This window comes from Dipodomys ordii, unplaced genomic scaffold (assembly GCF_000151885.1).
Source record: "Dipodomys ordii isolate 6190 unplaced genomic scaffold, Dord_2.0 Scaffold119, whole genome shotgun sequence".
In the NCBI taxonomy this organism is placed as follows: domain Eukaryota; kingdom Metazoa; phylum Chordata; class Mammalia; order Rodentia; family Heteromyidae; genus Dipodomys; species Dipodomys ordii.
The window spans coordinates 2,802,431-2,815,306 of record NW_012267335.1 but is presented as its reverse complement, the minus strand read 5'-3'; the positions used below and the strand labels follow the sequence as shown (position 1 = coordinate 2,815,306).

Below are 12,876 nucleotides of genomic sequence, written 5' to 3'. Positions count from 1 at the left end.
AGAAAAAAGATACAGTAATTAAAAAGTAAAATTCTAATATGTAAAGAAAATTAACCGTATCATATTAGAGATGATATACATTGGTGGAACATAGTTTTGCTCCTAAATATTCAACAACGTGGCTGATGAAAACATGTGTACATCTTGAAATTTTCAAGATGTTCTACTAGTTTCCCTTCAATATAAGAGAAAATATAATGATTAAGTAAAAGATGTGAGCTTTCTTAGATGTGAAAGAAAACAGAAACCATTTATACAAAAGTTATTTATTCAAGTTCAAATACTCTTAAATGTATACAAAACTACAAAATAACTGATACCTTTTTCCCACAAAGTTATTTGATACGATATGTAAAGTAAGGATAAAACCAAGACCTGCTTACTCTCATTTCTTCTTTTTCACAGTCACCTTATTGAACGATACATCATGAAATCAATAGTTGTGCACCTAGGAAATTTACCAATTGAACTTTCTTCCACTGGTGTGTATATTTTAATCTGTCTCATGTGGGTGTCTCTTCCATTTTGGTGATTGGCTAGGACAGCAATCTGTATCATGAATGTTCGAGTTGGCTTCTTAAGATTGTCAGTTAGGGGAACATGAATCCAGCCACTTGGTTCCACCAATTCAAGTTGCTGACAAGAAAAAAATACATGAGATTATGCTTTCGTCCAGTGAATAGAACTTACAGTGGTGAACCTATCTGAAATTAAGTTATAAGTAACACTTTGCTCACTGAGAAAATGACAATATGTTAACAGCCATTACCAGTTATGGGCAACTTTACCTGGTTTACTTTCACAATTGCTAATCACTTAATTTAGACAAAAGAAGAGCAGACACATCAAGTCTTAGTGTGCACAAAAACCTATGTAATTTATACAACATTAGAAAGCACATATCTCAGTAGTCTTGACAAACAGGTGACACATTTCGTATAGGTCAAAATATAATTTTATAAATAACACACTCATATAGGTTGTTTATACATCAAAAGTAGCCAGTGCAGAAAATAACAATGAATACTGCTCTTACAACTGACAAAAGCATCATCTATTTCTCAACTTTCTATGTTCAAAAATACAAAATGTGAATCTGAGTATAGTAGCACACATTTGTAATCCCAGCTATACATGAGGTATAGGTAGGAAAATTGCAGTCCAAGGTTGAACATATTTAAGAACATAAGGCTCTATCTGAAAAATAACCGAAGCTACAAAAGGATGGGGGCATGACTCAAAAAGTGCCTACCTAAAAAAAATAAAATGGCATTAAAAAAAAAAGTACCTTCCTAGCTAGAGGGTGAATCTTAGTTCAAACCCAATTAATACAAAAAAGTCATTGTTAAAAATGCTGTTAGCTGGGTGCTGGCAGCTCATACCTGTAATCCTAGCTACTCAGGAGGCTGAGATCTGAAGATCATGAACCAGGCAGGCAAGTCTGTGAGAATCTTATTTCCAATTAACCACTAAAAAGCCAGAATTGAAGCTGGGGCTTAAGTGGTAGAGCACCAGCCTGGAATGAAAAACCTAATGGGCCATGCCCAGGCCCTAAGTTCAAGCCCCAGTTCACTTTCTAAAATAATTTACAACCTCAAAGGCCCATGATAAAAGGAAACCACAGACTGGATCACATGAACAGCAATAATACTGAAAGGTCTGTCATTCTTCAAACAGTACTTCTCCATTTTGCTGGGATGGCTGTCCAGGAAGTCATCTTGAGGGAGGAGCTGGGTCAAGCCTCATGCTCACTGATCCTACAGGACACTGGTGTATGCTAAGTGCTATGCTTGAGAGCTCTGGGCTCTTTTACAGCCTGGGATGATGCCCCAACCAAGTTTGTTATCCTGTCCAAAGTCTTAAAGCCCAGCACTGACTTGGCCTCCTTATAGAAGACAGTCCTTTCAGCTGTTTTCAAAAGAGGTAGTTTCATTGAAGACTGCATTGAAGATTTGCTCTACAAGCAATCTCACACACACGCACGCGCCCATGTGCACACGCACACACTTCTCCCAATCAGCTTATCTAGTTTCTAATGAATTCTTCATCTGCCTCATACCAGCACCTGGGGACTCACTAATGACACTACACTACTAGAAGAAATCAATTCAGTGCCACCGTAGGCTCCAGTCTTTGCTTTCAATCACAAGCAAACTTTGCTTTGGCTGTGGTCATTGTGGTGCTGAGGATATGGTTCTATGCTCAGTCTTCAATGCAGGTCACCGAAGCTCCTTCATGTCTCATATCAGACCTCACTTGCAGAATTTTTGTTAACGTTCCTAAAGAAGATCCTTTAAAGCCTTCTTTTGCTCTTGTTCTTCAAAGCCACAGTGCCATAGGATATGCCTAATGAACAGTAACCATCACTGATTTCCCCACCAACTTAATCCATATGGCCTCTATAGGCAATGTCAACAGTAAATTTTGTGTGCTTAGGAGCAATGGTAAACAAAACAAGTCAAAGGTAAATTAAGGACAAGAGAAAAACAATACAATCCAGAGACATGGTAAATGGGCTGGGACTGTAGCCAAGTGGTAGATTGCTTGCCTAGCATCAAGTTCAATCCTCAGCACTGGAGAAAGAGAGGAAAGGGATGGAGGGAGGGAAAACAAGGAGGGAGGGACACAAAAAGAGAGAAAACAAGTATTATTAATATCCTCAGTGACCTGATATATTGTATCCATGAAACAAGAATAGAATCTACTTTTTAAAGACCAAGGAATAAAAAGGTCTTAGAAATTTAAAAACACACCAATAAAAATTTCTTAGTGTAATAGAAGTTAAATTAATGTCTTACCCCCCCCAAAAAGAGAAAATCAATCACAAAATTAATGGCTCAATACAAGAGGTGAGCTAACAATGTCAATTCAGAAGGAGCAAACGGAGGAAACAGGAAAAGTATCAAATCTAAGTGTCTTCCCAGAACAGAGGTGGTGCTGCCAAACTGAGGAAGCACAAAACCAACATAAAGAAAGAACAGATATAAGGTATAGCACCAGGAAACTTCAGTATTGAGGACTGAGAGATTATCAAAGCTACTAGAGATAAAATCAGATCACAGGCAAAACATGTGATATGAAAAGTAGCATATATTTTTCAACATTTACTGAAACAATGAGGCAACAGAGAATGTGTTTAAAATTGTGAGGGAAAATGATTTCCAAACTAGAATTCCATACCCAGCCAAATCATGCCTCCAGGGTGAGATTAAAATAGTTTTCGGTCATACAAGGTTTCAACTATTTACCTCCCATGTGGAGGATGAATTCCACCCAAAAAGACAGAATGAACAAGAAAGATGAGCTGGGACTCAGAAATCAGGGATCTACCAAACCAAGAGGTAATTCCCTGGATGATGCTGAAAGATAGCTTAAAAAAGAAGACAGCTATGCCAGTCTGAGAAACAGACACCAAGAAAAGCTTAGAAACAGAAGCAATGTACAGGGAGGTCTGAGAGAGAAGACAAGGCGGGAGGTTGAGGAGGCTAAAGAGCTCCCAGTAGATGACAAAGGTCTAACCCTAGGGGAAGGAGGCAGGGAAGAAAGGGGGGCTGGCTGAGTGGACGCATGGTAGACTGTCATGCATGATGGCCTAGGCAAAGTTGGACAATGCTACTTACTGGCAGACTCAGAAAAGAGACGCCTTTTGGTGTCCCTGTTGTGCTCAGTCAGTGGCTAGAAGCAAAATGGGGGAGGCATGGCCCTTAGAACAAATACATTGATGGCAGCATTATTCACCATAGCTAAGATGTGGAACCAACCCAGACACCCCACAGTAGATGAATGGATCAAGAAAATGTGGTATATATACAGAATGGAATTTTATACTTCCATCAGAAAGAATGATATCACCCCATTGGTAAGGAAATGGAAAAACTTGGAAAAAATCCTATTAAGTGAAGTAAGCCAGACCCAAAGAAACATAGGTTCCATGGTTTCCCTCATTTGTAATAATTAGTATATATCTAGGATAGTCCTAGAAGAGGATCACAATAGCTCAATAGCTATGTACATATGGCCATATAAGATGATGCTAAGCGAAATGAACTCCAAGATGTGGAAACAAGAGATTTTTCTTTGTTGTTTTTTTGTGGAAACAAGAGATTTTTCTTTGTTGTTTTTAATGTACTGTGTGAAGTTACTTCTTTTATCTTTTGTGGCTTTTTTTCCACCTTTGGTTTATCCCCTGTTACTACTGTGTTTGATTCTGGGCCCCTTGGTATTATATGTATATTTAACTGAATTGGGGACAGGGCTGGGAAGGTGGCTCAGTGGTAAAGTGCTTGCCTTGTATGCATGAGGCCCTGGGTTCCATCCCTCAGTACCACATATGCAGAAAAAGCCAGAAGTGGCACCGTGGCTCAAGTGGTACAGTGGCAGCTTTGAGCTGAAGAGCTTAGGGACAGCACCTAGGCTGAGTTCAGGCCCCATGACTGACCAAAAAAAATGGTGAGACAAAGGACAAAGCGTGAACCAATGCACTTAGCAATGTGATACAAGACATTATGTTGGAAATGAACTTGACAACTGAGTGAGGTAGCTGGGGGTGGGGAAGGAAAGTAGGAGAAAAAGTGGGAGAAAAATGAGGAAGGAGGGGTAACATTGTTCAACAAGAAATATACTCACTACCTTACTTATTAAACTATAACCCTTCTGTACATCACCTTTACAATAAAATCAAATTTAAAATAATAAATTTTTAAAAGGAGGAGGAAGAATGCTGTCAACATTTTGAGAACTGGACCCGACACATGCGCTAGAGAAAAGCTAGCCTCTTCAACAAATGATGTTAGAAAAACTGGATTTCATACACATACAAGATGGAAATTAGATCTCTATCACTTGACTTAAACAAAAATCAATTCCGAATGAGTCAAAGACCACAACATAATACCTGAAACTTTGAAATAACTACAGGAAAACATAAGGAAAATACTTGAAGATATATGCATAAGCAACCAATTTCTATATAGATGTCCAATTAGCTCAGGAAATAAAAGCAAGAACCTGACACATGGAATTGCAGCAAACAAAAAAGCTTATGCACATTAAGGCAATCAATTACCAAAATGAAGAGAACCTACAGGCAGACAATCTTTGATGAGTATTCACCAGATAAGGAATTCATATCCAGAATACATAAAAAGCAAAAAGAAAAGAGAAAAAAGAAAAAGCACCAAATAGATGATCCAATCAACAAGTAGGACAGATGAACTGAATAGACAGTTCTCAGAAGATGTATAAATGACTAATAAAGAAATATTCAATATCCATAGCAATCAAGGAAATACAAATTAAAAATACACAAGGTTCTATTCCCCACCTCACCCAGTCAGAATGGCAATCATCAAGGAAACAGCAGATGCTGGCAAAGACGCAAGAGAAAAAGGAAACACTTACAAACTGTTGATGATAATGTAAATTGGTTCATCCAGTGTAGAAATCAGTATAGAACTTCTTCAAAAAGCTAAAAACAGGGCTACTATATCTGGTCTGGCTATTCTCCTATGTGTATACCCAAAGGAGTCAAAGTCAGCAAAGTCAGAGTACCGCACATCCATCGTTACTGAATCACTATTCACAACAGTCATTGAATCGGCCTACATGATCGTCAATGCATGAATGGATAAGTAAAATACTACATATATAATAATTGAATAGTAATCAACCATAATAAAGAATGAAATTATGTCACTTGCTGGAAATTGCATGGAGGTTGAGATCATCATACTAAGTCAAATAAACCAGATTGAAGGAGACAGATATGCCTCTCTCATGAGAGAAAACCAGATCACATGTGAGCATCAGAACATTAAAACAGGTATTTCTCAACATTTACAGAATGTGTTTAAAATTATGAGGAAAAATTATTTCCAAACTAGAATTCCAAACTCAGCCAAGTGAGAGGCTCTTAGTGCAAGGTATCAGAAACCTTCTGAAATAATGGCTAAGAAGCCAATTGCTGACTTGGTACTTCGTGGAAATGCAGATCTCTCCAAGGTAGGGATAAAGGTAGCCATCATTGTTTAGGACTGGATGAAAAGACATCCATTCATGAAGACTGACTCCACTAATGTTTTCTTGCCTTATGATATTTCCTTTTCTATGGAATATTAATAGTTAATAGTAGCTAAAGCATCACTGGAACACTTAGGTCTTACCAGGCATTGTTTTAAGCATTTACATATATAGTTTTACCTCAATCTTGCAAAAGCCCTAGAGAAGTACACTATTTTAACCTTTATTTTAAATGTAAGAAATATAAGGCACAGAGAGGCTGACTGTGCAAGGGTCACGTTATGTAGCACAACTGGAATTCAAACCCCAGAGGATGACTCCAAAACTGGTGCTCTTAGATCCTTATCAACTTAAAGAAACATTTGTATGTCCAACCATTTTACCTAATTAAAACTGTCAATTTCCCGAGATTAGATAGCAAGGCATACTACTAGATGTTATAATAACATAGTCAGTTTTCTAGGCTTGGCTTCCTTTGACTACCATGTGCCATGTTCTTACCAGACATGGATTCCAACATCTTAACACCACATCTCTAATTTGCAGCAGAGGTTCACAGAGGTTATATAATTAGCCTATGGGCCACCTAGCTGGTAAGGACATGGGCTAGTATCTCTAAATAATTCCTGTGCCAAACCCCTGATTATCACAAAGGTAATAGTCTTCAAATAAATCTATCTGGAGTAAGTATAAGATAACAACATATTCGGAATGAGCACAAGTGAATATAAACTATCAAACTCAAAAAGCCATAATCCTCTAACGTAAACCTTAAAGAGAGGCAGAACAATGTAGTAGAAGACCGGGAAGAAAAGAAGAAATGATTTCAATTGTGTCAGTATACTGTTTTATATTAGTTACTATACACAGGCTAAAGAAAGCATGACAAGGAAAACAAAAATTCTTATAGATCTAGACAGAGATGAAAAACTGATATACATCTTCAGTTTTAAATATGTGAATGTAAACAAAACAGTTCCAATAGGTTTTCAAAACAAGTAAAGTAACTCCTAAGACATACAAACTCACTTTGCTTAAAAAATCTATGATCTGCACTAGTTCCATAATTCATATCTAACAGGTCTTGATTATAAAATACAAAAGGCCAAAACAATTCACTTCATAATTTACTTTCACAAGTTTTCAGCCAAATCCAGATTTAAGAATAATGTGAAAGTATACAAAATAAATATTTTGGAGTGAGACATAACTCATTTATTATATGGAATGTTAAAAACATTAAATTAACTCTACTACTTCTGGCATATATAACATGAAGTTCAACTATATCTTGATGTGAATACCATCATTTTGAGGAAAAAAAGTTAACTTCTTCCTAAAACTGCAATCATAACAAGTAAGTAGAAAAAGCAAAGGCATTTTTTTTTTGTTCTATTCCATAGTACCAACAAACAGCCCAGTGGAGACATGGCAGTGTGCCAGGTTGCCCTGTGAGCAATTAGGCTTCCTGGCAATCAAGAAGCAGGTCTCCTCAGAACACCCCTCCCCCACCCTTTAGAAAACTAACATGTTAAGGGCTTGATGGTTTCATTTCCCCTTCCAAAAGCCATATGTGAGATACATTTTGTTTAAATGGCAATCTTTCTATCCTCTAGACTGAAAAAAGGGTACAACAACAAATAAGAATTATATCAAGCAGAATAAATGAAGGACTAGTAAGCATCATTGTCTATAAGACTACTAATTAGAACTTAATAACTGCCCCCCATACACAGTAATCTCACTGGAATAAGCAGAAGAATCAAAAGATTCATAAAACAACTATGAAATATAAAGGTATGCTTTAATTGATCAAGAAACTCAAAAGCAAACTGAAATAGTAAAATGCTGGTTTCAATGAAGATGTCTAAATTTACTCTATTACATCTAAGGGGAAAAAAACCGACATTGAGTGATCCCAACAAATCTTTATGGGAGATTAAAGGTAATTAATTTCACACTTAAATGTTTCATGGATCTAAACGGAAGGTAAGACCATCAACACATTGGGCTACATTTTGCAAGTGCCTGCATCCAATTTGAAACTCTAAGTTAATACTTTTTTTTTTTAAAGCAGATGATTTTTTAAAAAAGGAAAATCTCTGAGGGCCATACTTCCTAATATATTTCCTTATTAGGAGGTTAGTTGAAAAAATATGACTCAAAAACAGTATTAGCAATGGCCAAGATATTTATGAATCTCAATTTTAAGTGAAACCCATGACACATGACATTTCTGTGTGCATGAAGCTAAGACATACTTCACCTACAAATAAAACAGATTTTGGAATAGATTTTAAAATTAATATTGTATTATCTATTATTATACATACCCTCAACAAATGCTCATTATTTCTTTTAAAGTTTTTCATTTAAGTGTTTCATTATTTATAGTGTGTACATGGAAACCATTCTTCTAGTTTTTGATGTGCCAATGACAAGAGTACAATAATGTAATCCCATAACACCTTATCCTATATGCAGAAATCTTCACAGATTGAAAATATCAGTATCAATAAACATTTCCCTACAGTCAGAAAACCGTCTTTAACCAAGAAAAACTAAGTCTATGAACAGCAGACACTGATGGTTTCATAAGACACTGCAGACAGTTCAGCAGGCGATTTTCTGGGTGTTTTGGATTATGCTCTGGAGGTGCTGGCACAATGGAATTTCAATATCACAACTGCTTATTTCTGTGTGTATCTTTAAAATAACAGGTAGAGAAAGAAAAATTAAGTACAAAATAGCAAAATAAAGTGTTTTTAATTCTTCTTTCCAAACGATGTAATTTATAACCATTACACAAATAGAGAAGAAGCACAAAGGGGAGGGGGTAAAGTAATGTTCCAAAGGTTCAGTTTACAAGGACCTCACACAAAGTTTTTTTTTCTCTGTAACTCTTACTAGAAACAGTATTATTTGCTAAAAATGCACTAGCTGCCAAGAGCTATGGTCCATCTAAAGCAAAATGCTTAGGACAGAAATAGAGTGTTAACACACAAAAAAGGGCAGGGTTTAGTATACAAATTTCTGTAAAACCTATTAAAAATAAGATGAAAATTTGATTTTGATCTCTTTATCACTAAAAGTAATAATAAAGAAAATGCTAAAATACGCAGTACTGTCTTAAAACAATAAGAAGTAATGAAATTTCAAACTTCTAATTAAGCCTCTTCTTTTTCTTTCTTTCTTTCTTTTTTTTTTTTTTGTTAAGTTATTGGGAATTCAACACTAGTCTCGGTTCACATGATAGAACAATGGGAAAATTTTCCGAATGGTTGAACACTAACCCTGACAAGTGTGGAGAGCCAACTACAATACATTACATGGTAGCATAACCTGCCACCCACGTTGCTGAGAACGGCTTTCAAGCACACGCACTGCACTGGAAAACCACAAAATCCCTCACTACACATTGTCTTTCTTATTCTAGGTGAAATACACCATCAATTCTTTCCTTTATAAATCATGTTTTATCACTATTTTTGAAGCTCATTTACAACTTGCCATTTTCTGACAATGCAAAAGATGTCTTTTTTTAAAAAAGAAAATGAAACAGGAAAGTTATCTACCTCCTGGAAGATTACAAATGATGGATGGTTTTGCAGCACAATTTCTCATAAATTATTAGAGGGCGGGGAGAGAGTCCAGATGATCTAAAACAAGTTTTAAAATAAAATTTTAATTTCTTTCTTACTTTTCAGAAAAGATTCATTGCAATAATAATTTCCAATGACTACCAACTACAAAAGACTGAGTGACACAAAATGAGGGTAGAAAATACAAATTGAACATCTTTTTCAGACATTCAAAGATACTAATTTTGAAGATCAAGATGGTTTAAAATCATTTCCCTGTAGCATTTTGTCAGATAAATGCTTCTGCACACTCTTCTAGCCTTCCTATTTCCTTCCCTCCAATGCCAGCCCACCATGACCCACCTCCACCCACAGCTGGCTAACCAATTCACAGAACCCCAAAAGAGAAACAGGATGAAACAGTTTCCTCTGAAGTTTTCATTTGCAATGTTATTTGTAAAGAGAATTTTATTTCTAAGTGTTTCTACTAAAAGCACAAGGTCAATTAATTCTATGAACTATTGGTCTTCATGCCTGACAGTTTGGTGGATTACCAAAGTTGGACCTCTTATAATGGATAACTGAATGCAATCAGTTATCCCCAAAATTATAACACCACTTGTCATCCAATGAAATTTTAAGGTTCTTTTAATAACTTACTAGTTTACATAATTTTCCCAAAATCAGTAGTATTTTATGATAGAAATCCTACATTTATCCCAAATTGATTTATAAGTTTCATAGAGTAATATTTATTTCATACAAGTTTATTATAAAAATAAAGCTTTCTGAAAGTAATTATCAGCTATTAGGCCTTTATTTTCTTATATGTTTACACAACTAAATAAGCCATATGAGAGCCATATTTTATATAGTACCCAGTAGTCTATACAGAATTCTCCTCAAGGTGTAGAAAGCACAAGTAGTTTCCTGGAAACTAATAGAAAAACAAATTTGTAAGCCGGGCGCTGGTGGCCCCACAACCGACAAAAAAAAAAAAAAAGAAAAAGAAAAACAAATTTGTATTTTACCTCAAATATTGAAAAAAAACTTTAATCTGTAATACTATTTATTTTTGCTGGGCACCGGTGGCTCACGCCTGTAATCCTAGCTACTCAGGAGGCTGAGATCTGAGGATCGCAGTTCAAAGCCAACCTGGGCAGGAAAGTCCTTGAGACTCTTCTCTCCAATAAGCCACTAGAAAACTGGAAGCGGCACTGTGGCTCAAACAGTAGAGTGCTCGCCTTGAGCTGAAGAGCACAGGGACAGCGCCCAAGCCCAGAGTTCAAGCCCACAACCGACCAAAAAAAAAAAAAAACACTATTTATTTTTAAAAAGCTTATAAGAAATCCAGGCGCCGGTGGCTCATACCTGTTATCTTAGGCTGAGATATGAGGCTTGAGGTTCAAAGCCAGCCTGGGCAGGAAAGCCCATGAGACTCTTTATTTCCAATTAAACAGCAAAAAGCCAGAAGTAGAGTGCTAACCTTGAGGAAAGAAGCCTGGCATTAAAGCTTCAGTACCAGTAAGCACATGCATGCTCGCAACATTTACACACGCATGCACACACACACATGCATATAAAAAAAAGAAAATTTATATTAATTGGATGTTTATTGTGTGACAGGCAATATGGACAAGTCTTTCTACCTTTACTTTACTTAATCATCTCAGGAATCCAGCAAGATCAAATATGAGAACAGTGAGGCTTCAGAGGACCCACAGCTAACCTAACTAGATCTGTCTAGTTCACCAAACAGAGTGAACTTGGTCGGTTCACCTCTTAACACATAACATGGTCATCTCTCAGTGTCACTGTACATCAGTAGGTATGAGGGTGTCAATTTCTTTGTGAAATATGACATTTCATGTCCATAATGTTTAACTGATTTTAATAAGCTAAGCCAACATATATCCTAGCAAAAATTCTATTATGCTTACCTCTGCCTTTGTTTGTAAAATTTTAATTTGTTCATTTGCTGTGCCACACTGACACCTAAAACCAAATTACTACCATAGGGGCACACTGAGCATTTCCAAAAACTGTTACTACTTCCCCACCCTTACTTGACTTCACTCACTGCTTTGTATGACATCTGGAAGAATACTTGTGCAATTAGGATTGATAGGCAGAACTTTTTTTAAACTACTGGCTTGGCTAAAAGTCTTGGCAGTGAATTTTAATGTGAATAAAGAACTTTTTTAAATGCTCAATTATACCCCCTTAGTCTATAAATTTGTTACTGTAGATATTTACTTTAAAATAATGCATTCTTGCCGAGCGCTGATGGCTCACGCCTGTAATCCTAGCTACTCAGGAGGCTGAGATCTGAGGATCGCGGTTCAAAGCCAGCCCGGGCAGGAGAGACCTTGAGACTCCTATCTCCAATAAACCACCAGAAAACCGGAAGTGGCGCTGTAGCTCAAGTGGTAGAGCACTCGCCTTGAGCTGAGGAGCTGAGGGACAGCGCCCAGGCCCAGAGTTCAAGCCCCACGACCGACAAAAAAATAAATAAATAAATAAAATAATGCATTCTTCAGAAAAAAGGCTTAGAAGTAAAATCCAAAGTTATCTATATTGTCCGCTTTGCTTGTTTCTAAAATAAGTCAAATGAAAATAAATTGCATAGCATAAAACATTTCAAGTACAAAGTATCCAAAAAGGGGTAAACAATCACCTTAGTAAAGATCTGACATTCTGATGAGCCAGACATGAGTCAGAATATGCTCTAGTAAATTTTATACATTAGATTATAACAGAATGTTTAAAATTGCCAAATTATCCCTTTATGCAAAACAATGCTGCAAAACAATAATGCCACTGACACTGAAGAGTCAATAGATTAGATCTATATTATCTAATCCAACACCCATGAAAAATTCATTAACTTAAAAAGAAACATACAAGCCATAGATGTAGTATTCTCTGTTCAACTGTGGACACTTCATCTTGAAACACCAAATATCCACAGTAAGAAAGGTCAGTGACAGCAACATTTCATAGTTAGATCTACTAGTAAGGAACTAAATCCTACTCTCCTTCACTAAAGCATTCTTGAATATACACAGGGCATATGTACTCTTAACAGCTGTCACCTTGCATAGTCATGTACTAGTAGGAAACATTCAATACCAAGAAAAGGAGAAAGTGTGAGGACATAAACATATTGGCTGAGAATCTACTCTGTATTGCTATATGGAGATAGTTTTACACAGCTTATTTCATTTAATCATTGAAACTACCCTAACAAGATAGGAAATATGATACTCTTTGGGGG

General features: G+C 36.4%; 1 protein-coding gene across 2 annotated transcripts in view; it reads right to left on the bottom strand.

The window, feature by feature from the left end:
- Positions 1 to 205: 205 nt before the first annotated feature.
- Anapc10 (anaphase promoting complex subunit 10) overlaps positions 206 to 12,876 on the bottom strand; it is a 36,943-nt gene continuing 24,272 nt past the window's right edge. For both annotated transcript variants that reach the window (XM_013029514.1, XM_013029515.1), the window contains exon 5: positions 206 to 636. In XM_013029514.1, coding sequence (XP_012884968.1) covers positions 406 to 636 — 231 coding nt within the window. In that variant the 3' untranslated portion in view covers positions 206 to 405. The remainder of the gene's footprint in view (positions 637 to 12,876) is intronic.